Source organism: Narcine bancroftii, chromosome 4 (genome assembly GCF_036971445.1).
Source record: "Narcine bancroftii isolate sNarBan1 chromosome 4, sNarBan1.hap1, whole genome shotgun sequence".
Classification (NCBI taxonomy): domain Eukaryota; kingdom Metazoa; phylum Chordata; class Chondrichthyes; order Torpediniformes; family Narcinidae; genus Narcine; species Narcine bancroftii.
In genome coordinates this window covers 242101725-242127432 of record NC_091472.1, presented here as the reverse complement: position 1 = coordinate 242127432, position 25708 = coordinate 242101725, and the positions used below count along the sequence as shown (strand labels likewise).

Genomic DNA, 25708 nt, shown 5'->3' with positions numbered 1-25708 from the left:
CCCCTGCAACCGCTGCAATCGTGTCTGCCTGTCCCGCATCGGACTTGTCAGCCACAAATGAGCCTGCAGCTGACGTGGACTTTTTACCCCCTCCATAAATCTTCGTCCGCGAAGCCAAGCCAAAGAGAAGAGAAGAAGACAATAATGGATGTAAGACAAAATGGTGTCAGCCTGCAATGTAGCAACACAGAGGACACATAGGAATGTCTAAACCCCTTAGAAAAGGGGGGCTAGTGTATCAGAATCTCATCTGAGGCTGGGCCGCAACAAATGCTAAGAAAGCAGTGATAGGGAATAAAGGGGGAAGGGAGACTACCCAACACCTGGAGTTCACACCACTATTTAAATTAAAGTGATGGATAAGAATTTTTCTTTGTTTCTTAGTGAAGTAGTTTTATGTAGTCCTTATTTAATCAGAATAATTGTTCATTTATACCTTTAACAAGAGTATGGTGCCTCCTTTATTTGTGAATACAATTGCATTGCATCAGGAAAGAACAAGGAATGATCTGGTGACAGGCTCAAAGTTGATGACCAGGAAACTGAACTTCAGACATTGCAATACATTAGGGAGTGGGGAGAATTATTTGGACACTGCTTCAGGAAGCAGTTATATCCATTAGATTAAGTGCTTCAAATTCAGACAGTGTCACGGACAAAAAGGAATGACTGGCAATATGGCTGATTGGGGGAAACCAAGAGGAAGTGCAGGAGGTCATTCAACAGGTTGAAGATTCTTCCTTCCTGTGCAAGCAAGAGTGGATGTGGTAGGAGGGATGTATGACCTGACCATGTTCAGGGAGCCATTCAAACAAGTGGAGTGGGGGGAAGAAGGGAAATGGTGGTGATTGGAGATAGTAATGCCAGGAGAAGGATACAATTCTCTGTAGTGCCAACCGAAAGAATTGTTTTGCCTGCCTGATTCCCAGGTTCATGAGACCAGTTTCAAAAGGACATCCATCATTCCAATGCCCAAGTAGAACAAGGTGATATACCTCAATGACTATCAGCTAGTTGCACTGCATCTTCCATGCTATGGGATGTTGGTTTTGGAGCAAATCAATTCCTAACTCCTAACTCATAACTCTGGAAGGACCTGGAAGGACCAATGCCTCTATTTTCAAAGGAGTCTCAGGTGATTCAGCATGTTGTCGGATGGTCTAGCAAACTTCTACAGGAGCACTGTGGAAAGTACAATGACGGGTTGCAACACAGCCTGATTTGGCAATAGAAATGCCCAGGAGCACACAAGTCTGCAGAAGGTAGTAAATCCAGCCTGATACATCAGACTCTGACCTACCATCCATTGCAGACATTTATATGAAGTGCTGCCTCAAGAAAGCAGCTAACATCATGAACGACCCCCATACCATGATTACAACCTCTTCTCACTGCTACCTTTGGGCAGAATGTGCAGAAACCTAAAAACCAGCACTTGTAGAGTCAAGAACAGTTTCTTTTCAATAGATATCAGAATAAATACGAGGTTACGTATGATACAATATAACTAGATACACAGGCTATACATTACACCTCAAAAGTTAAATAAATGGGACCCAACAGTATCTGATAGGTGTTTTCGATGTAAAAAAAAGAAATGGGAACAACAATTCATGCAATCTGGACATGTGAGAAAGTAGAAAAATTTTGGGAAGATCTAAATCAGATATTAAATAAAATAACAGAAAACAATATACCAAAGAATCCAGAGATCTTCCTCCTAAGTAACATAAAAAACAAAGAATTTGGAATTGATTTGGAGGATGCACAAAAAAGATTTGTTAAGATAGCTCTAACCGTAGCAAAAAAATATATTATGTCAACCTGGAAATTGGAAGATAATTTGAAAATACAACAATGGTATATAGAAATGAATAAATGTATTCCATTAGAAAAAATAACATATAGTTTAAGAAATAATATTGAAATATTCGAACAAATATGGGAGCCTTACATTAAACACAATAGCGAAAACCTACTGGGGACAATCACTACCTAAGTTAACGAAAGGAAAAAGAAATGAAAAGAATGGACTCAGTGGAATTTCTGGTGTATTTTTATTGAATGACAACATTGTCTGACTGGTTTAATGTATCCTAGATTTTATACCTTAAATGGACGGGAGGGGGGAGGTAGGGAGGGTGGGATGGGAGGAAGGGGTGGGGGAGAAAATGGCACTGTATATGTGTGAAAAGGAAAAAGTGTGTATCATGGTTAATGCGATTTATGGTGCGAAAAATAAAAAATTTAAAAAAATTTTTTTAAAAATAGATATCAGAATCTTGAACTTGCCCTTAGTACACTAATCATGGTCTGTCTGCACTATTGCATCACTTTTTAATGGGGATTACTGTAAATATTTATTATCTAATGTTTTTATTGCCTCTTTTAATTTACCTCAACTAGTTTACTACTATCAGTTTTATTTTATTTGTACCTGTTTATCTTCAGCAGGAAAGAATTTTGGGCATAAGTACATTGTATCATTTGTATGACAATAAACTTATTATCATCTTGTCTGACCTGCAGAGGAATTTGGAGAGGGAGGAGAAAGATCCAGTTGTTGTGGTCCATGTGGGCACCAACAACATGGGGAGGACTAGGAAAGAGGTTCTGCTGAGGGAATTTGAGCATTTAGGGACTATATTAAAAAATCAGAACCAGAAAGGTAGTGATCTCTGGTTTGAGACCTGAGCTACTTGCAAATTGTCAGAGGGGTGATTGGATTAAGAAGTTAAATGCATGGCTTAAAGATTGATGTGGGAAAAGTGGACATTGACCCCAGTATTGGGGAAGAAAGAGGCTGTTCTAATGGGTCAGGCTCCACCTGAACCATACTGGAACCAGACTCCTGGTCAATCACATAATTAGGGCTGTGGCAGGGGGTGGGTATCAGAATGTGAGTGCAGAGAATAGGGCAGAAGGTCAAAAGCATGATGCAATGTGTTCTGAGATTGTGAGGAAGGACAAGCAGGGATTAACTAAATTTAGTCATTTAGAGGGTTTGAAATGTGTCCGTTTCAATGCTAGGAGTATTAGGAATGAAGGAGATGAAGTTAGAGCATGGATCAGTATGTGGAACTATGATGTTGTGGATGTTATAGAGACAGCTGAAGGAAGGGCAGGATTGGCTGTTGCATGTACTAAGATAAAAGGAATAGGATGGAAAGTGTGGGGTGGAGAAGTAGTATTACTGGTCAGGAATAGTATGATGGCTATAGAAAGGGAGGACGCTGCAGAAGGAGTTTCTACTGAGTTAGTGTGGATGAAAGTCAAAAATAGGAAGGAGGGAAGCAATCATTGTACTGGGAGTAGTCTGTAGATTTCCCCTCCACCCCACCCAAAATAGCCCTCGGGACACCAAGGAGCAGATAAGCAGGTGTTGAATGGTGCAGGAATTACAGGGGGTTATTATGGAAGATTGCAGCTTGTGTAATATTGACTGGCACTTTCTGACTGCAGGAAGGATAGGGCTGAATTTGTCAAGTATGTGGACAAGCCAGCAAGAGGGGAACCCATACAGGATCTAATACTGAGTAATGAACTTGGTCAAGTGGCGGACCTCTCAGTGGGGGAGCATTTTGGTGAAAATGACCACAGCCTCCTGAGCTTTATCATAGCTATGGATAAGGATAAAAGACAAAATGGGAAAATGTTTAAATGGGGAAGGGCTAATTATGAAGGGATGAGGCAGGAACTAGGGACAGTAAATTGGAAACTGGTGTTCAGTGGTGAAAGCACAGAACTAATGTGGAGGAAGTTTAGGGACCATTTGCTCTGGATTCAGGATACGTTTATCTCACTGGGACAGGGACAAGATGGTAGGAAAAAGGAACTGTGGTTGACAAAACTGGTGAGGCAGCTAGTCAAGAGGAAGAAGGAAGCATATGTTAGATACAGCAAACAGGAAGGGTTCATGAGAAGTATATGGTAACCAGAAAGGAGCTTAAGAAAGGATTTAGGAGAGCTCAGAGAGGCCATGAGAAAGGCAAGGGGTTCTATGCATATGTGAAGAACAGAAGGATGACAAGAATAAAGGAGGCAATGTGGGCCCAGAGGAGGTTGGGGAGGTCCTGAATGAATAATTTACATTAATATTCACAAGAGAAAAGGACCTTGATCAGGGTGCCAGAATGGAACAGGTTTGTGTGATGAATGATGTTGAGATTGAAGAAGAGGAAGTGTTGCATCTTCTTAAAAACTTTAAGATTAATAAGTCCCTAGGACTGGATACAATATACTCTAGGTTGCTGTGGGAAGTGAGGGAAGAGATAGCTGGAGCAGTGGCTATTATTTTTGAGTCCACAGGGAAGGTTCCTGAGGAATGGAGAATGGCATTTTGTTTAAAAAAAAGTAATTGGGAGAATCCTGGGAATTATAGACATGTGAATCTTATATCAGTGATGTGCGATCTATTGGAGAAGATCCTTAAGGATCATTTGGAGCATATGAGCATTTGGAGAAGTACCATCTACTCAAGCATAGTCAGCATTGACTTTGTGAAGGGAAGGTCATTCCTCACGAGCCTAATTGACGTGGTAACAAAATAAATTAATGATGGTAGGTTGGTATATGTGGTCTAAATGGACTTTAGTAAAGCATTTGACAAGGTTATCCATGAGAAACTTGTTCAGAAAGTCATGAGGCATGGAATCCATGGAAACTTGGCTGTGTAGATAAAAAAAAATTGACTTGCATGTAGAAAGTAGTAGTGGACAGAAGGTATTCTGTCCAGAGTTCAGTGACTAGTAGAGTTCTGCAGGGATCAATTCTGGGACCCCTTCTTTGTGATTTTTATAAATTACCTGGATGAAGAGGTAGAAAGACAGGTCAGTATGTTCGCCAATGATACAAAGGTTGGAGGAGTTGTGGAAGGTACTGAAGGTTGTCATAGGCTACAAAAGAATATAGACAGAATGTAGCATTGGATGCGAAAGTGCTAGGTGGAGTTCAATCTGGATAAGTGTGAGGAGATGCATTTTAGAAGATCAAACCAGAAGGCTGAGTACAGAGTTAATGGTTGGTTACTTAAGAGTGTGGATGAGCAGAGTGACCTTGCACTCCAAATCTCTCAAGGTCACCATGCAGGTTGAAAGGATAGTTAAGAAGGCCTATGGGATGTACTTTGTACTTCAAAGTGAAAGCCCAAAACCAGGCCTGCAAAGATCGAAGGATAGGTGGGAATAATGATTGATAAAGGGTATTGGTCAGATTTATGTAGGGAAAGTGCAATGTTGGTGATCAACACCAGACTAAGATTAATACAATATAATTTCTTACACCAATTATATCTCACACCACAAAAATTATAAAGGAAAATCAGAGATATCAGAAAGGTGCTTCGCTTGTGTTAGTTTGGAAATTGGTACCTTTATATGCTCCACATAGATCTGTGTGATGGTGAGACCCTTTTAGTTGGAATTATCTAATATATTAACTAGGATTACAGGAACAGACTTCCTGTTGGATCAGGAGCTGTATTTATTAGAAACTTAAAGGACGTGGGAAGAAGAATTGACTAAATTCCAAATGAAATGTGTAAATATTGCCCTGTCAGTAGCAAAAAAAGGATTGCAATCACCTGGAAGTCCCACATGAACCCCCCCCCCCCCACTCATCACTCGATGGTCCATGGAGATGAACAATTGCATGCCCATGGAGAAAATAACATATAATTTAAGAAATAAATGCGATACTTTTGCCAAAATATGGCAACCTTATTTAGAGCACTTTGGTGCGCAGCTATAACAACAGCCCACAGTTCTAAAAAGCTAATAAAATACATAAAGACAACAGCAGTGAAGCACCTCAAAGGGTGGAAGTAGATTAGAAAAACTGGCAGTACGCTGAAATTTCCTTTTTACCCTTTTTCTGTTTGTCACTTTAATCGCTTTAGTTCTTGTTTAATTTTCAGTTCTGGGGAGGGAAGAAAGTTGCAAGTAAGCTGATCTAGTGCTTGTATCTGAGAAGTGAATTATACTAAAAGAAAGTGTAAATACATCAAAAAGGATGCTTTTTTCAGATGTGAGATGCGATACTACATTTGTTTTGGAAAAATTGAAAATTTTTTTTTAAATATCCTATGGGATACTGGGCTTCATTAATGGGGGATTGAGTTCAAGAATTGAGAGGATATGTTGCAACTCCTCAAATCTCTGAGAGCACTCTTAGAATATTCTGTTCAGTTCTGGTCACCACATTGTAGGAAAGGTGTGGACGCCACAGAGAGGGTGCAGAGGAACTTTATCAGGATGTTAACTGAATTGGAAAACAAGTCTTATGAGACAAGGTTAGCAGAGCTGGGACTTTTCTCTTTTGATCGAAGAAGGATGAGAGGAGATTCGATAGAGGTCTACAAGATTATGAGAGGCATAAATAGGGTGGAGAGCCAGCACCATTTTTCCCAGGGCAGGAATAGCAAACACCAGAGGACATTTGTATAAAGTGAAGGGAGGGGAATTTAGGAGAAACATCAGGTTTTTTTTAAATAAAAATTATTCAGAGAGTTGTGGGTGCCTGTACTGCCTTGCCAGGGATGGTGTGGAGGTTGAAACATTAGGGGCACTTAAGAAACTCTTAGGCACATAGATGGAAGGAAAATAGAGTGTTCTGGGGTAGAAAATGTTCAGTACTTTTAAGGAACATATGGGTTGGCTCAACATTGAGCGTTGAAGGACCTGTACTGTGCTACAGTTTGATTTGTTCCATGGATAGGCTTTAAACTAATCAGTAGGGTGGAAGGCTAGATTCAACATGTTGGAAAGATGTGGAGAAAGTTCAAGGGAAGGAGACTTTATTGAAGTCTCCAGAATAAAAAAAATGGGCAAAGTTTAAAAAGGATAAGAATTTAACCACTGGTAACACAGGAAGAAAAATTGAGAAGGGTGGTGAATATAGGACTAAAGGTTTTGCATTTAAATGGACATAGTGTACAAGGTAGATGAGCTTAAAGTGCAGTTGCAGATTGCCAAGTACGATGTTGTTGGCATAAGGGAGATGTGGATGAAGAAGGATCACAGCGAGAAGTTAAACATCCAAGGATGCACATCTTATTGAAAAGACAGGGAGCTGGGTGGAGGGGTTGGGTGACTGCTGGTAAAAATAGAAAAATGAAATCAAATCGTTAGGAAGAATGGATATATATGATGAGAAGATGTAGCATTGGTGGAAACATACAAAAAGAGAATGTAAGCAAATGAAGCCTGTTGGGGAGGGAAAGGAGAAGGGTGGAAACAGTTGAAATAACTTACAGCGGGAAGTTCAAGGGAGCCATTGCAGCCAGAGTACTGGTGCTCTGCAAAACCATCATAAGTCTACATCACAAGAAGTGAATGCAGTAGTCCAAGTTGGAGGAAGTGCAGGTGAATATCACATGTACAGCTGTTGAGGTCCGTGGATAGAGTTGAGGATGGAGGTGTCGGGACAAGTGTTGATCTCCTGTAATTGCAGGGAAAGTGACTAGGGATAGGGAGGAGCAAGATGAATGGATCCATGAGTCATGGAGAGAACAGTCCATGTGGAAAGTAAAAATGGTGGGGAGAGAGAAGAATGTTATCATTGATGGGATCTCATTGTAGCTGGTGGAACCACATTGGTGAGTGTGGAGGCCAGACTGGGCAAGGGTGGTAGTTAGTAAAGTAGATTGTGTCATCTTTACCTCATTGGATTTTGTAACCTGGCTGGACCTGTGTGTAATTCCTGACCCACAGCAATAAAAGTTCAAACTTCAGATTTATTGTCAGAGTACATACACGAGATCACATACAATGAATACTCGCATTGTCGATTATGTTCTCAATATGCAATCAAATAACACAATTGGCTGTTTATTGTAAGCAACTCATATTTGGAATGCTAGATGCTTGCAAGGCTAATTGTGATTTACTCCCACAGTATTTTGGTGTTCACCTGCTAAAAACCGTGCGTTTACTGCGCCTGCTGCGGCTGCTTCAGAAACTGGACCGCTACTCCCAGTACAGTGCTGTGGTTCTCACGCTGCTCATGTCCATGTTTGCTCTGATCGCACACTGGATGGCCTGCATCTGGTACTTCATTGGTCAAAAGGAAATTGAAGTCAATGACCTGTCTACTTGGGAAATTGGTGAGTGGCAGCATCTCCACAATGTCCAAGGCTTGTCGACACACGGCATCTTGATTTTCTTTTGCTAATTTGAATACCATGTCACATTTGCTTTTATTGTTGGTTAATTCAAAAATAGGTAGAGGGCGACACATTAAATTTTGACTCCATTAATTATCGGCCAACATGCACCATAAAGTCCATAAAGTGTTATTTTGAATAGTTAATGGTATTACAAACAATATTCTTAAATATTTATTGGCACTGCACAACAGCAGCAATTAGTTCATGACTGTTGTTTCAATTTGACATAAAGGTATCAGTCTGATTTTTTTAAAAATACATTTATTTAATTTGTGTGTGTTTGAACATAATAATCCAGTAACAGTTTATCAGAGCTTCTTGGTTCTAGTTTCTTCTTTCATTAAAAATACTTGAATTTTTATTTCTCAAAATTATAAACATAATAAGCAACATATTTTGAGCTTGACATCCTATTTTAAAGTTAGACAATCTTTTTATTTAATCAATGCGCTCCATTGCAAACCTCTGTCATGTGGCATTATAATAACGATCTTTCTCACAGCCTCTCTTTCTTTCAAAGGTCATCACTGATTTTAATTGTTAAAGTAATTAAGTCTTGTGTTCAGTATTTCCTGACAGTTTTTAATTTAATGTTGGATAATGAGTCATGTGGTTTTGAGAACAAACAAGATGTGTCATGATCTCTGCTGACAGGGAAAGAACTTTTAAGATGAACAAGATTTTGGAAAGAGTTTATTATACCAAAACCTTTTAGCAGTGGTCAGAAGAGGACTGGCAGCAAGGAACCCATCTCAATTTGCAATGTTCCTGAAGTCTGCATTTGCAGTTTAATGTACAGAAATCAGGATTGGCTGGAGGTCAAGTACTGCCACAGTTCTCAATCTTGTTAAGATGAGAATCCTGATTTAATTAGTATCTGGCTTCTTTAGCCTTGAGTGTCGTAGAGACGTATGATGGCAACGTGCTGGAGAAACTCAGTAAGTCATGCGGTATCCATCAAAAGCATGAGTCCTTATTGGGGAATGCCATAGACAAATAGCTTGGGTTTTCCTTTTTATCTTCTTCAAATTTTAAAAAAAACCTTTAAATTCTTTATATCTATTTCAATTGTTTTCACACATTTCCGATCTGCAGTGATGTTTAGAAACTGCTGAAAGGCCTTTGACAGCACAAGACATCAAAGTGATCTGGAGGTGGTGCCTCTGGGTCTGCTACCAGAAGATTAGTGGTCTATGCAGGACAGAAGCTGCAGTGAGACATCTAGTCCAGTTGAACTTATGAGGCCACAAAAAAAGATGCTGAGAGGACTTTATGGTGAGGCAAATACAAGGGACAAGCCATGGAAGTATGATCTCATCTGTAATCATTGTGACATTACTCTAAACCCTGAGCAAATGTAATTTAAAATTGATGTGTTGTTCCTGACCACTCTCTATTGGTTTTTTTTTTAATTTGCATCTCATTCTTGACTTCATGAATTTACATAATATGGACTACACATTCTGTAGAACTTGAACAATAATGTGGCATGGCTGAAGCAACAAATTATCCAGTAAAGTACAACCAGACATAGCTGACTAGGGCATCAGTGCTGGGGAAGGTGGCCTGGCAAAGAATACTGCTTTTAGTTAGCTTAACTTTCCAGTGCATTTGGAGGATTTTAAGAGGCAGTGCTGGTGGTATTTTTACAGTGCTTTGAAGTAGCTACATTAATCTAGGCCAATGGTTCTCAACTTTTTTCTTTCCACTCACATCCCACCTTAAGTAATCCCTATGTCATAGGTACTCTGTGATTAGTCAAGGATTACTTAAAGTGGGATGTGAGTGTGGGGAAAATAGGTTGAGAATCACTGCTCTAGACCCAATTGTTACTGAAATATTTTGCTTGAGAAAAATGGTCATTGGCCCATTTCCTTTGGAGTTATGAAACTGTGCACAAAGTTAATTAGGTATGATTAAAATAATGGTTTTCAAACTTTTTCTTTCCACCCATATACCACCTTAAGTAATCCCTTGTATCACAGAGCACCTATGGCATAGGGGTTACTTAAGGTGGTATGTGAGTGGAAAGAAAAAGGTTGAAAACCACTGATATAAGCATTCTAAACATTGGAGAGCATGGGTCACTGTTGACTGGTTAAACCATGAGTTTTCTGCCTGATCTATAGTCTTGATCTTCATATATTTTTCTTCCAAAGGCAGCATTAAGAAATTGAAGCCATGATGACTTTATCAGCGTGCCAGGTATTAGTCTTCCAAACCATATACACTATCCCAGATCTCCCAAGGGAAGGCAATACCAAATTTACAAATGAAAAATTCAAGGATGTGTCAAAGCCTCCTTGAAAAATAGCATCATCCATTCTGACTCCTGGGAATCTCTGGCCCATGGTCAGTCAAGGTAGAGATGGTGCATTCAGTGTAAGAAGCCAGAGTCCTTGAAGTTGAACAACCAAGCCCAGCATAAACAGTGGAAGGAATGCACCAGCTCACAAACTAGCCCTCCCATCTGCCACTTCAGTGTTCAGTTGCCCCACCTGTCAACAAATTTGCAGTTCCCACGGAGGCCTCATTTGACACTTCAAAAACCTCAAGACTGGAGTGGAAGCAAGTGATCCTTAATCCCAAGGCACTGCCGAAGAAGAAAGAGAATGTACTGAATATAATTGAAGTGCAACGAGTCACAGAGGTACAAAACAAAAGTAGACACTTCAGCCCACCATCTGTGTCAATCATCAATCACCCATTTACACTAACCTACATTAAATAATACTTGAATGGATGTTGAATTATTATTTGGTAATTACATAATTATTGAATGTATCAAAGTGGTAAGATAACACTGCACAATCAAGATATTTGACCACGAGGCCTAATCATAGTGGAGGGCCAGCAAGATGGTATCTGCCATGATCTTTTGTGACAATAGGCAAATTGAAGTGGGTCCAGGTCCTTCCTGAGATAGGACTTGATTCACTTCAGAACCAACCTCTCAAAGCACTTAATCATGGTAGATGTTGATTCCTCAGCCAATAGCCATTAGTTAATACAGGTCGACGTGCTCTTCTTGATGGATGAGCTTTAGAAGCAGGTGGAGACCTCTGATCAATAGAGTGAGGGGTTGAAAATGCCTGCACAAAACTGGAGCCAGTTGGTTCATGCAAATTTTAAGGGCACAGCCAGGTGCGCTGTCTGGGCCGGATGCTTTTCATGGATTCATCCTTCTGAACATTCTGTTCACATCAGCTGAGGGGGCTCACGATGGTGTGTCATTGTTTTCTCTTTTGAAGCAAGCCAAGTAGCCGTTGAGCTCATCTGGAAGAGATGATCGAACTAATGTGACTATTAATAAAATTCCAGAGAGATTTGTCTTTCATACCCAAGCAATAGGCAACACAGCAGCTCAGCTGGTCGAGCCACTGCCTTACAATGCCAGAGACCTGGGTTCAATTCTGACCTTGGGTACTGTCTGTGTGGAGTTTGTATGTCCTCTCCGCCCATATCCCAAAGATGCATGGGTTAGAAAGTTAATTAGCTGCTGCAAATTACCCCTCGTGGGTAAGTGGAAGAATGTGGGGAGAATAAATTGAGTAAGATTGGTATAAATAGCTGGCTGATGGTAGGTACTGACTCAGTGACTGAAGGGCTTGTCCTGTATTTATCCATAACTCTATTATGCACCTTTGTAGCTGCCAGCAGAGCAAGTTGAGGGGAGTAGGAAGAGGACTTGCACGGTTATAAACATCTAGCTGACTGACTTTCCATTTACATTTCATTCGTAATTTTATATTCAGAAAGGAGTCTTTTTATGCCACAAGGAAATCTGATAAATAGTGCAAATTTATCTCCATGTAGCTGACAAGGTCAGTGGTTTTTCCCCAACCCTAGGTTTTCTGAGAAGATGCTAGTAAGCCAGCCACAAGGAGTTTCTCAAATCTGCTTATTAGAGTATTCTAGTGACAGTATTTCCAGGAATTTTTATACAACAGTTGAGGGAAAAATGAGATATAGAGATATATTAAGTATGTTGTGTGGGAGGCTTGCAAGAGAACTTGGAGGTACTAATATCACAGATGTAAATCCAAGCCTAATTCTTGTGTCAAGACTGGTGCAGGTATTCTGTGTTCCATTCTGGTTGACCGGTCACATCTCAGAATGGACGTATGTTGGGGTTGCCCCATAGGGACTACTATTCACAAAAGCTGCTCGGAGGCTGGGTGAGGCTCTGTATTCGTGGCACTTGGAGCCGGTATTGTAAGAGCCAAAAAGTGCATACTTACTGTGTTAATCGCCGTCCAGGGGTCTGTAGGCTGGGCACAGCCATCTTGATTCCTGTGCACATGAACAAGTCTTCGGTTGGTGCATGCGTGAGAGTTAAGCGCCCTAATGATACTGTATTGAATTCACACCCTTAACTCATGCATACGCTAACTGAACTCCAATATGCGAACCCATCGCGCATGCACCAACCGAAGGCTCGCACATGCGCACAGAAATTGAGATGGCCATGCCCAGCCTACAGACCCCAGGGTGCTGACTAACAAAGCAAGTATGCACATTTTGGATCTTGCATGCCCTGTATCCCTGTTATAGTTTGTCAAATAAAACATAAACTGCATAAATTTTATATTTCTTTAATTTTCAGTCCTATGTCTAGAAGATCTTAAGTCACATTTGTCGTGACAGGGCATGCCTGTATTCACTATCAAAGAAAAAGTTTATTTATTTATTAACTAATTGTACAAGTACAACCTGCCAATCAGCATTCTCTTTGATTGGATTTTTTATTGTCACATGTAACAAGAGAGTGAAAAAAGATGTGTTTTATGTGTTATCCAAGCAAGTCAATCCATCCTTAAGTACAACGAATGGTGCAATAATAAACACAAAAGTTCTAGTTATGGTGTTACTTTTACCAGAGATAGCCATTTAAGAATCTGATCACAGCAGGAACAAAACTGTACTTGAATCTGGAGGTTTGTCTTTTCAAAGTCATCTGGCCAATAGAAGGGAGGGAGAGAAAGAAAGAGTTGAAAGTGTGACCAGGGTGCGATGGATCCTTTAGTATCTTGGCAGCTTTCCCAAGGCAGCAGCTCCATTGATATAGACAGGGATGCTAAAGCAGCAATCAAATAGATCAAATACCATTTATCGTCATGCAATAAAACAGTTATGTAATGACACAAAATTTCCTTCAGTCTGCCATAAGGCATAAGATGTAGATTTTCAATGAGCATGAGCTGTTCCCTTTACAGACAAAGAAAGAAAGCAAGAAAGAGACTCTCCAGTGTACCAAGTCTCTGTCAGTACTGCCCACAGACTGTGCGGATTCCTCACCCACAAGTCACCAACAGTTCACTACCTGAGTGTGCCTTGACATACTTATTTGTGATTTGAGCTTCAAAATCCCTCACTGGTCCACCACTGTGGTCACCATCCTTAGGGTTGTCTACTCTGCTTCTCCTTCTCAACGGGATGTGTTCTCCCCATTACAGATTCCCTTTGCTAGTCCGCTGCTTCCTCAATCTGCAACCCCTTGAGACCGCTGCTGAACATAGGCACTGCTATCTTGGTGTTCATTTTAAATTAAACACCATCAGTTCTTTCAACAGGCCATTTAAAACCTGTATGGAGCTATCAACAGTAGGACCCTGTGGGAAGTACAGTGTCTCCACTTAGGCTCTTCTCGGGTTTGCCATTACAACAGCTTCAACAGTCCTGACATTTTTTAATCAACTATCCAGCATTTATGATGGAGTCTGGTTAGAAATATTTTAACTTGGGTTTTCATGCTCATGTTTTAGTCTTTTCCATTATTTGTGAATGTTCTTGGAGCCATTCACAAATCAATATGGCAGGACTCCAGGGATTTAATTTGGTCATTTAGTTCCATCTATGATGTGCTGCCTTGCTCTTCTACTGCTTTATAATCAATCCTGAGTTACAGAATTACTTGTTTGGCACCTCATTGTTGGATAGTTTGATGCTGTTCCAGGCAGGCATGTGTGCACTCAAGTGAATCATTCAAGATTCAATTTATTGTCATGTAATAAAGGCAGTGCAATATTACACAGAGTTTGTTTACGTCTGCCAAAAGGCAGACAGATTCTCCATTGGCAGAAATTGCCTGAAGCAGCTCTTGCAGTCAAAGAAGGAGAAGCAAAAGAGAGTCCCCTCAGAGTCACCTCCAGTCCAGTGGTTTTCAAACTTTTTCTTTCCACTCACATAACACCTTAAGTAATTCCCTTACTAATCATAGAGCACCTGTGACATAAGGAATACTTAAAGTGGTATGTGAGTGGAAAGAAAAAGTTTGAAAACCACTGGTAGAGACCAAAACATCCGCAGCCCAAACTCCAGATCCGAACCTCCGACACGATCAAGAATCCTCATCACATTCTCGCATGCAAGTTCTGATACCTGTTACCCCTTCAGCCAGCCTCCAGCAGTCCTCAGCCCGGTGTGAATCTCTCGACTACAGTCGCCCACAGCCTGCGTAGGTTCCTCACCTTGAGTCACCAACAGCTCACTGCCTATATCCTTCTTCAACTGCCACCATGGTTACCATACTATGGGTCATCTCCTCTGCTTCTCCTTCTCAGACAGGAGTAGACTCCCTGTTTTCTGGTGCCCTACACCGGAGCCCTACACCAGTCCCCTGCTTCTCTGGATTCTGTAACCTCTTGTGGTTGATACCAATCATCGGCGATTCCATCTTAGGTGCAGACTCAGTTGACCCTGCGGGAGCGTTAAGACTCCACTCACTGCTCTCCTTGTTTCCACACCAGCACCAATACTGCCTTCTTAATAAGGCTGGGTCCTTGGCTGATGATATGATGGAATAAGAGATGTATCATTCACATAATCCATTTTACAATATTTATTTTAATGTTATTTCTATTTGATAGAAAAAATTATATAAATAGAAATTACTGCAACAAGCATTATTTAATTTATCCTGACAGGAAGGGTAAAGGAAGGAAGAACAAGAATTTCAAGCATTCTTGATCATAATTTAACATGTCAGATTGATTGAATTATTTGACAATGTTGCTATTTTTAATTCAGAAGAAAGCTTGGCTTTTTCAATGTATTTGTTTCGTGTTAGTGCTGTTTTTTGATGATTGAGGCTTTCAGATTAACATTTCAAAATATTTGCACATTGATTAAAGTATTTAGTTTGTGTTCACAAGATCACAAGATAATGGAACAGAAGTAGACCATTCAGCCCATTGAGTTTTCTCCACAACTCCACCCTGAGCTAAACCATTTCTCACATCTAGTTCCATTTTCCAGCCTTTCCCCCATATCCCTTGATATCCTGACTAATTAGATACCTATTAATCTCCTCCTTAAACTCCACAAATGATCGGTCCTCCAGAGCTGTATGTGGCAATGACTCCCACAAATTCACGACCCTCTGGCTAAAAAATGTATCCTCACCTGTTTTAAATGGGTACCTTCTAATTCTAAAACTGTACCCTCTTGTCCTGGATTCATTCACCAAGGGAAACATCTGTCCAATCCTTTCAGCATACAAAACGTTTCTGAGATCTTCACTCATTCTTCTATACTCCAATGAATACAGTCTAAGAGCCAATAAATGCTCCTCGTATGTTAGCCTTTGCCTTCCAGGAATCATCCTGGTAATTGTTCTCTGTGCTCTCTCCAACATCATTACATCCCTTCTAAGATAAGGGGCCCAAAAATGCCCACAGTTCTCCAAATGAGATCTCACCAGTGCCCCATAGAGCTTCATCAACACCTTCTTACTCTTATATACTATTCTTCTTGAAATTAATACCAACATAACATTCGCTTTCTTTACTGCAGATCCAACCTGGTGGTTAACCTTTAGATTATCCTGCCCGATGACCCCCAAGTCCCTTTGCACTTTTGAATTTTCTCCCCATCCAAATAATAATCTGCCTATTTATTTCCTCTTCCAAAATGTAAACCACACATTTCTCAACATTGTATCTCATCAGCCATTTTTTTGCCCACTCTCCTAAGCTGTCCAAGTCTCTCTGCAACAGTTTCTTCAACACTTCCTACTCGACCACCCATCTTGGTGTTATCTGCAAGCTTGGCCACAAAACCATTCAATTCATAATTAAATTATCAATATACATTGTAAAAAGAAATGGCCCCAACATTGATCCCTGCAGAACACCACTAATAACCGGCAACCAACCAGAACAGGATCCTTTTATTCCCACCCTTTGCTTCTTGCCTATCAGCCAATGTTCCACTCAATCTAATATCTTTCTTATAATTCCACAAGCTCTCATCTTATTAAGCAGCCTCTTATGCAGCACCTTATTAAAGGCCTTTTGAAAATCCATATACATAACATCCACAACCTCTCCCCTGCCTGTCCTACTTGAGATTTCCTCAAAAATTCCAATAGGTTGGTCAGGCAGGATCTTCCCTTCGTGAAGCCTTGCTGGCTTGAATCTATCAGGTTCTGCACCTCGAGATATTTCATAACCCCGTCCTTGAGTATTGATTCCAATAACTTCCCAAAAACCAACTTCAGACTAATAGGCCTATCATTTCCTTTCTTTTGCCTTCCCATTTGCAACCTTCCAGTCCTCCAGAACTGTGCCTATTGATAGAGTCTATTGATTTCTGGAAAATCATTTCCAATGCCTCCACAATCTCCAAAGCTGCTACCTTCAGAACCCTTGGGTGCACCTCATCCAGTCTGGGAGGTCAATCTATTTTTAGTCCATTCAGCTTGCCAAGCACTTTCTCTCTGGTAATCCTGACTGTACTTAATTCTATTCCCTTAGACCTCTGACTATCAGGTATATCACTATTGTCTTCCTCAGTGAAGACTGACGCAAAATACACATTTCATTCCGCTGCCATCTCTTTATTGCCTATTATAATTTTTCCAGCATTATTTTCAATTGGTTCTATGTCTACCCATGACTCTCTTTTACTCTTCAAATATTTAATAAAACTCATAGTATCCTTTTGTATGTTATTTGCCAACTTTCTTTCATAATTTATCTTTCTTTCCTAATGATTTTCTGTTTCTTTCTGTTTTTAGAAGATTCCTAGTCCTCTGTTTTTCCCACTAATTTTTATTCCTTGTATGCCCTCTCTTTCACTTTTATTATAGCCTTAAACTTTCTTGTTAGCCATATTTGTGCCATTTTTCAAATCATAATTTTCTTTTTTCATGGAATATATCTATCCTGCATTTATTTCTTGTAGAAATATCATCCAATTCTGCACTGCCGTCCCTCCATCTAGCTTACTTTTCCAGTCAACTTGGGCCAGTTCCTCTCTCATACCATTGTAATTTCCTTTGTTCCACTGAAATCTTGACACACTTGACATCAGCTTTTCATTTAAATTTGAAATTGAATTCAATCATATTATGATCACAACCTCCTTAATTCCATTATCTTCAATTCCCTAATCACCTAAGGTTCATTACACATCACCCAATTCAAAACCACCAGTGCCCTTCTGATCTTGTCGATAAGCTGTTCCAAAAATCCATCGATTAGGCATTCTACAAACTCTTCTGAGATCCAATACTTTCCTGACTTTCCCAATCCCCTTTCATGTTGAAATCTCCCATAATTATTTTGACATTTCTTTTCTGACATGCTTTATCTATTTCCAGCTGTAACATAGTCCACCTCCTAGCTGCTGTTTAGGGGCCTGTATATAACTGCTATTAGGGTCCTTTTACCTTTGAAATTTTCTTAACTCGACCCATAAGAATTCTATCTCTTCTGACCCAATGTCCCTTCTTACTAGTGATTTGATATCATTCCTCACCATCAGGGCCACATCACCCTCTCTACCTACCTGCCTATCTTTCCTTTACACTGTGTACCCTTGGACATTCAGCTCCCAATCACATCCATCTTTAATCCATGTCTTGGTGATGGCCACAATGTAATATCTTTTAATCTGTTGCTGTACAACAAGGCCATCTCCTTTGTTTCTAATGCTCCGTGGATTGATAACAAAGAGCAAGGATTTATTTGAAGGAAGTCCAGAAGATATGTGAGAAATAATTCACATGCAGGCATGGTCAAGGGTACAGTGATTGAATAAAAGCTAAAAAATTATGAATGATGGAAATCTGAAATAAAAACAGATACAGGAAACACTCAGCAAATCAGGCACTGTCTATAGAACCATAGAACATTGCAGGACAGAAGCAGGCCTCTTCAGCCCTTCTAATAGGTTCTGAACTTTTTTTTGCATAATCTCACTGACATTTACCCTGTCTATAGCTTTCTGTAGCTCTCCCATCAATGTACCTGACCCAATTCTTCTTCAATGTTAAAATTGAGCATGTATTCGCCACCTCAGTTCCACACTCCCACCACTCTCTGTGTGAAGAAGTTTCCCTCATGTTTCCCCTAAATTTTTACCCTTTTACTCTTAACCAATATCCTCTGGTTTATATTTCATCTACCCTCAGTGGAAAAAGCCTATCCCCCTCATAATTTTAAATGACTCTATCAAATCTCCCCTTATTCATCTATGCTCCATGTCCTAAAGTCCTAACCTGTTTGATCTTTCACTCTAACTCAGTTGCTAAAGTCTGAGCAACATCCTAGTAAGCATTCTCTGCATTCATTCTATATTAATGATATATACACCATGTGTATAATTTTTGTAGTTTTATTGAAGATGTATACATTGATCTGGCTTTAAAATTCTTAAATAAAATATTTTTTAAAAAGACTGTAATGTGCCAAGCAGATAAAATAGATGTTGTTCCTCCAGCCGCCTTTGCCAGTGTAGGATGGTTAAAGTGAAGCAGGGAATAAGGTGGAAAGTTAAAATGCCCATTTAACCAAAAGCTTGGGATCAGCCCCGTGAACGGATTGCTTGTGCTCTGCAAAGTGATCACCCGATCTGCATTTGGCTTCTCTATTGTACAGAAGGCCACATCATGATCACTGACTGCAGTAGACAAAATTGGACAAAGTGCAAATAAATCTCTGCTTCATCTGGAATGACTGTTTGGGTCCTGGATGGTGGGAGTGGAAGAAATTCACAGACAACCTACAGGAAAAATATCAATAAAATTGAAAGAGTACAGAGATTGATTAGGAGGTTGTCGGGACTTGTGAAAAAATGAGTTACAGGAAAATATTAAACCGGTTAGGATTTTATTCCCGCGACTGTAGAAGAATGAGGGGGAAAATTTAAAACCAGTATACAAAATCATGATCCCTAAAGATAGAGTAAATTCAAGTAGGCTTTTTCCAGTGAGGTTAGGAGAGATGCAAACCTGGAGACATGGGTAAAGATGAATAAAAATTTGGACAAGGGTATAGATGGGAGGGGTATGGAGGGCTATGGAATGGGTGCAGGTCAGTGAGACTAGACAGAATAATAGTTTGGCACAGACTAGAAGGGCTGAATGGATCTGTTTTCTGTTCTGTAATGTTCTATGGTGCTGAGCTAGAGAACCAGTCATGATCTTTGCAAAGGTTGACCAGTCCCAAAGGGCTTGATAACCTACTCCTGCCCTGATTTCTTGTGTTCTTTTGTTGCCGTGACTCTCCGTTGAATTGGTCCAAATGGCAATCACACTTCTGAGTCACAGGTTATGCATTCAATTCCCACTCCAGAGACTTTAAAATGAAACCCCTAGAGTGAATCTTCGGATCCACACTGAGGATATGCTGCAACAGTGCCAGCACAATCCTTCCTGAACCAAACGAAGTGAAATTAAAAGAATGTCATGATGAAGAACAGCAAACTTTGTTTTACCCATTTCTGTTTGGGCATCCAAAAGGTAAAATGGCTCCACTGCAGTTCCCACCGGTGTAAAAAGGTTAAACTGATTTCATCACCATATGGCTCAGTCTAAAGTGAACCACCAAGGCAATATGCAGGAGTCAGTAACCATTGAACTTGCTCCCATTGAGGAATCTCTTTTATTAAAGTAAAGGCAAGGTAGATGGCAGTTTTTTATCACATCCAACGGAAGATGACAACAGAGAGTTTAAGATATGGGTAGGCTGCCAAAGCATGGAACAGATGCGGGAGGTCTCCAGGAATGGTTTAGCCTTGAATCCATGTGTCCAACCAATGCAAGCTTCACAGACGTCCTTTGCACACCACCTCTATTATTCATGCCACCCCAAGCCTGCAGAGATGAGATCGCAATTTCATTACTGTTGGAATGCCAGGTTCTCAACCCAACAGCACACAGGCTGAGTGGATCTATCTTAAAATAGAAGGGCCTTTGAGCCTGTGAGTCTTCAGTCTCCAGCACCAAGGATGCTGTAATAAGTCAATGCTCCAAAGAGTAGCATGAAGTTGGTACCAACATTTGATAAGTTGGTCACAGATGACCCACAGTGCCTGCACGATTGCTCCTTTCACTGGGCACTGCAGTGATTGTTAGTTCACCAGTCCAGTTGTGGATTGATGGGTGCCTGAACTATGGGTTGTTTCCTGAACTTTAATTTCCACCTGCACTATTCCTACATTCAACCCTATACATTGACCAGGACTCCCCTCTGGCACTAAAGCAGAGACAATGTTACTGATGTCAAGTGATTCCATATTTTTCTGCACCCCACATAATTAAAGGAGCCATAGGGCTTGTGAAATAATCACCCTCCTGAAAGGTCTGTTTTTCTTCATTTCCAAACTGCCATTAGAATTTAAAACTTTTAGAAACTCCATGATGGAACATTTACATTTACTGCCATCATTACCATCTCCATGCTGCAACAGCAAAAACAAATAAAGAATTGGATTAGCAAAGAATCCTTCCTCAGCATTTATCCCCAGTAACAGTCCACTCAGCATGAGCTAAAATAAAAAGCAGAAAAAGTTTTCAAGCAAAGAATGCAAAATCACAAAGTGTTCTTATTAGAAGGAATAACAGTCTTCATTTCAATCTTGGATAGGATTTTATCTTAATTATAAAATCTCCTTGGCTCAATCTATTATTCAAATTAATTCTATTAAAGAGCAAAAAAAGCAAAATTTAGTACAATCCATCATGTTTGGCATCACAATCTGAACATTGCAGATGGAATTTTCTAATAATTAACACTTCCTAAAACAGCCCTAATCTGAAGTTTCTTTTCATCAAATGTTGCCTCTTGTGGCCCATAAAACTGGTGATTGAGTCAATGTAAATCTAGAGACGGACTATGCACGATTTTCACCACAAGGAAGATGTTGAAGAAGGGTTCAGGCCCATAACGTCAATAATATATCTTTTCCTCCTATGGACACTGCTAGACCGGCTGAATTCCCCCAGCGTCTTTCCTTTTTTTTTAACTCAATCTAATGTTTTTCAGTAATGCCCTTCTTCAAAAACAATGATTCATGCCGACGAAGTAGCAACAGACAGGCTTCATATGATTTTTCAAGATTTTTGTTTTGGAGTACAATCACCAAAAGTATTTTTGTGACCAGATTTCTACTTTTAAGGGGCTACATTAATGGAGATTAAACTGTCCCAGAATTTTCTTAGGCTGTATACTTCAATCCTGGTGATGACATAATTGGGATTTCTTTGATTCATCTATTATCAGGCTTGAACTACAACAAAGATTACTGCATCTGAACGTCAAATATTCCCATCAATCTAGCCTCTGACCTGGAGCCTATCTGGAAAAACACCACTTGATTGAGAAATTGCTTAAGCAAGGTCATAGAGACCATGAATGCTTTCTGCAGGAGAAGCAGGATTAAAATAGTTCAAGAGAAAGGGTATTACTAATGTTGCAGGCGGCCAAATTTGAGGAGAGTTCCTATTTAATAATGGAATTAAACCTGGACCTCTTCCTATATGTTTGGAGCCAGTTCTCGATGAAGTCCAACACCGATGATGAAGTTCACGCACCAGTACGGTCTGCTTGATTGAGAAAGTAATGTATTTGAAAATCAAGACCCCAAGCAGAGTGTAAAATTCATGGTGTATGGGCTCCAGTGATCCCCACCCACCTCCATACTTGCATGATCCAGACTACTTACACTAAGCATCTCTAGGCACTGGAAAAATGCCACCAACTTTGTCTCCACAAAATCCACTAAATTCATCTTGGAATTCTGCAGCACGGAAAAGGGCCCTTTGGCCTATCACATCATCTAGACATTTTTGCCCATCTATACTCATTCCATTTGCCCATACAAAGACTGTATCCTCTATGTCTATTAAGTGCCTGTCCAAATGTCCCTTAAATGTGGTGATTGTATCTGACTCCAACAATGTTTTTAGATGCACGGCATGGTAACAGGCCCTTCCAGCCCACGAATCCATGCCACTCAATTAACCTACAATCCCTGTTCTTTTTTGGAGGGTGGGAGGATGCTAGAGGAAACCCATGCAGACATGTGAAGAATGTACATACTCCTTACAGACAGTGTTAGATTCGAACCTAGGTCAGTGGCGCTGTAACAGCGTGCACTAACCACTATGTTTACCGTGTCAGATATCAACTCTCAAAATCCCTTTTAAAACACATTCCTCTCACCTTAAACTTATCCATCTTGTTTCTGATACTCTTACCATGGGAGAAACATTCTGACTTCTTCTATATCAATACCGCTTATAATTTTATATACCTCTGTCTGATTGTCCCTCAGTTCCTTTGCTCCAGGAAAAACAAACCCAGTCTTTCCAATCTGTCCTCATAACTTTTTTAATATTTTATTTAAATTTCCATGCATGCATTAATGTCTAAATACAGTAAAATAAACATCATACATCTCAAATACATGCTGTTGTATACCCCCCCAACCCCTACCACCCTTTTCCCCCAAATCATAACCCCATAGAGCAGAAAAACAAAAAGAAAGATAGGAAAAAAAAGAAACACATCTGTCCCCACAACTAAAGACCTCCAATCCAGGCAGCATCCTGCTGCACTCCCTACTGCACAGCGACATCCTTCCTGTAGCATAGTGATTCCAAGTATTTTGTGAAGCTGTAACCAATTATTTGAAAGGTTGCAGTGTAACCTTCTAAATTTATATTCTATGCAGCAGATTATGAAGGCAAACATGCCATATGCCTTCTTCACCACTTATCTGTGTTGCCACTTTCAGGGAAATATGCCAACATTCCCAGTATTGAGATCCGAGTTGTACTTGGGTGGCTACGCTCAACCAACCCTGTTGTTCACAAGTCTGACACTCTCTTCTAGGCTCCGTCTTGGGAACACACATAAAAAAAGGATTCAAAAAGATGCTCAAAAGCTTCCTTGAAGAAGCACCCTCACTTGGGAGTCTCTGGTCCATATCTGCAAGCAGAGAGGATACATTTGGGAAGGTATTTGGAACCTCAAGTCATTGCAAGAGGGCTCAGACATTCTACATAAAATGCAAAAAGCAGCACCATCATACAAACTACCCACATCTCCATCCCATCAGCACCCACTTCACATCATCTGTGGGAGAATGTTGTTCCCACCAGGCTCCTCATAACCCACAAAGCCCAAGTGAAAGGAAGTCATCCTCAATCCTGAGAAACTGCTAATGAGGTCTAAAATTCTTCTTCCGCTTTACTTTGCTAAATGTTCCTTGCTCCACAATTCTTCTTTGTTTTCTGTTGCTCCACACTATGTTATGTAATTTGCAATCATTTTGAGAAATTCACTCAGATCTTAGAGCAATTAAATATCCTTCATCGACCAAGGCTACTAGTCTCTAACTTTTAATATGTCAGAATTTCAGTGTCCCAGGAGTCTAAAGGAAAATAGAAGTTATCATTGGTGTAAATTTTCTTGGAATACCATTCTGGATGAATGTTTCTGGTTCTATTCCTATTTCCTGAGAAACTTGAAATGATCTTTATGCAGACTTACTTGAAAGAACTAAGAATTGGAATAGTTTTCAGATGCCCATGTGGACTTTGTTAGAATGTGTTAGCACATTCTGTTGAGTATTGCTTTCGAAACCACAACATTTTCAGGAAACATTCAACAAATCACAACATCAGCCACAGGACAAATAAAAGTGATATTTCAGATCAATGGCATTTCATCAAAACGACCCTACAAGCATTTGCCTGCATGTTGCATCGAATGTAAATTGTATAAAGTGCTGAAAGGAGTGTTTTGAAAGCACCTGGTGTCATGGCATTACTTATGAATGTGGGTCAATTTGAAGCATGAAGGTTTAGTTTGGAGAGCAGATGAAGCCAAGTCCAAAGGCAGTCATCTAGAAAAGAGCTGCAGCTGTGGAGGCAAATTTTAGGGAAAGTGAATTAAAATGGATTTGTTGGTGAAGCAGCCCTGGTTTTATGCATGAGAGCATTTATTGTGAAATAAGGTTATTTAAACCTCATTGACCCTCCAGGAATCCTACTGCTGTATACAGTTGCACAACCCTCCCAGACCTGTCTCTTTCGGGAAAGTGATGAAATTGCATCCTGGAAAAAGGAGCTGATACAATTTTGTTTCCTTGTGCGAGGAAAAGAAGGACCTGAGGCAATCAATTTAAAAAAGTCACCAATCAAGAGATTGGGGCATGTTTATATAAAGTTTGCTGAGAATGTAGAGTATGCTGACACAGCAAATAACATTTTAAGGAGAAAATAGGCAAGTGTATGGAGGAGAAGTGGCTACTGCAAAAGATTTAGATGAAGAAGGGCAGAGAGAGTCCCAAAGGGAGCATGAATGATGAGATGGACCAGTTGGCCAGAGATTGGTTATTTGCTGGAGGTTCCATCATCAAGGCACATCAGGAGTGTGTTGGAATAATCTCCATTTGTTCTGGGATGACAGTGAAGAACCTTGACCCCCTCCAAAACAATGCAGCCTGCTTTAAGGTCAGCTATTACATCCACTTAAAACATTTATTCCAACCAGCTATTATTTACAAGATGTATATTACTGAGGCTTCCTTGAGAACATCTCTTAAACCCACAGCCTACTTAGGACAACAAAAGCAAGTACATTGGGAATACTCCCAATTTTCCTCTAAGTTGCATATCATCCTAACTTTTAAAAAAATTGCTGCTCATTCAGCATTCTGGTATCTAAATCCTGGAGCACCCGACCTGGCAGCTCCATGAGAGTACCTCGCCAGCTCTGTGCCAATGTCAGCTATCTTTAGGAAGAGATTGCTAGAAGCACCCACATCCCATGAATTAACTTTTTAAAGCCCAGGTATTCATGACAAACCAGAATGAAGTAATTCATCTGTGAATGATGAGATCTTTCTTGGTTCTATTAATATAGAGATTGATAAACTCTTAACCAGTAAGGGTGTCAAAGAAAATGAGAAGGCAGGAGAATGTGGTTGTGAGAGGAAAGTTACATCATCCATGATTGAAATGACGCATACTCAATGAGCCGAATGCTCTAATTGTGCTCGAATTTGTGGTCTTTTCATTTTGGCAAGTCGTAACTGTTTCAATATTTGTTGCCATTTCTATTCCTCTTTCCCCAGTATTTGATACCACCCCACCATTAGTTCAAGCACACGTAAAAGCAGATGTCCTTTTCATGACAGGTGCTGAACTGAGGGCAATGTAGTTTACCAGTGATATTCTGGACTGGATTTTTAAGGTGAGCTCTGCCTTTGGGGAACCTCAACAATCATTTTGGAAAATTAATTTACTGT

The 25708-nt window shown here is 40.1% G+C and overlaps 1 protein-coding gene across 8 annotated transcripts in view; it reads left to right on the top strand.

Annotated features, from left to right (window-relative positions):
* Positions 1-25708, top strand: part of kcnh3 (potassium voltage-gated channel, subfamily H (eag-related), member 3) — a 698780-nt gene that overhangs the window by 473078 nt on the left and 199994 nt on the right. For all 8 annotated transcript variants that reach the window (XM_069934512.1, XM_069934516.1, XM_069934515.1 and 5 more), the window contains one exon: positions 7894-8101. In XM_069934512.1, the coding sequence (XP_069790613.1) occupies positions 7894-8101 (208 nt within the window). The remainder of the gene's footprint in view (positions 1-7893; positions 8102-25708) is intronic.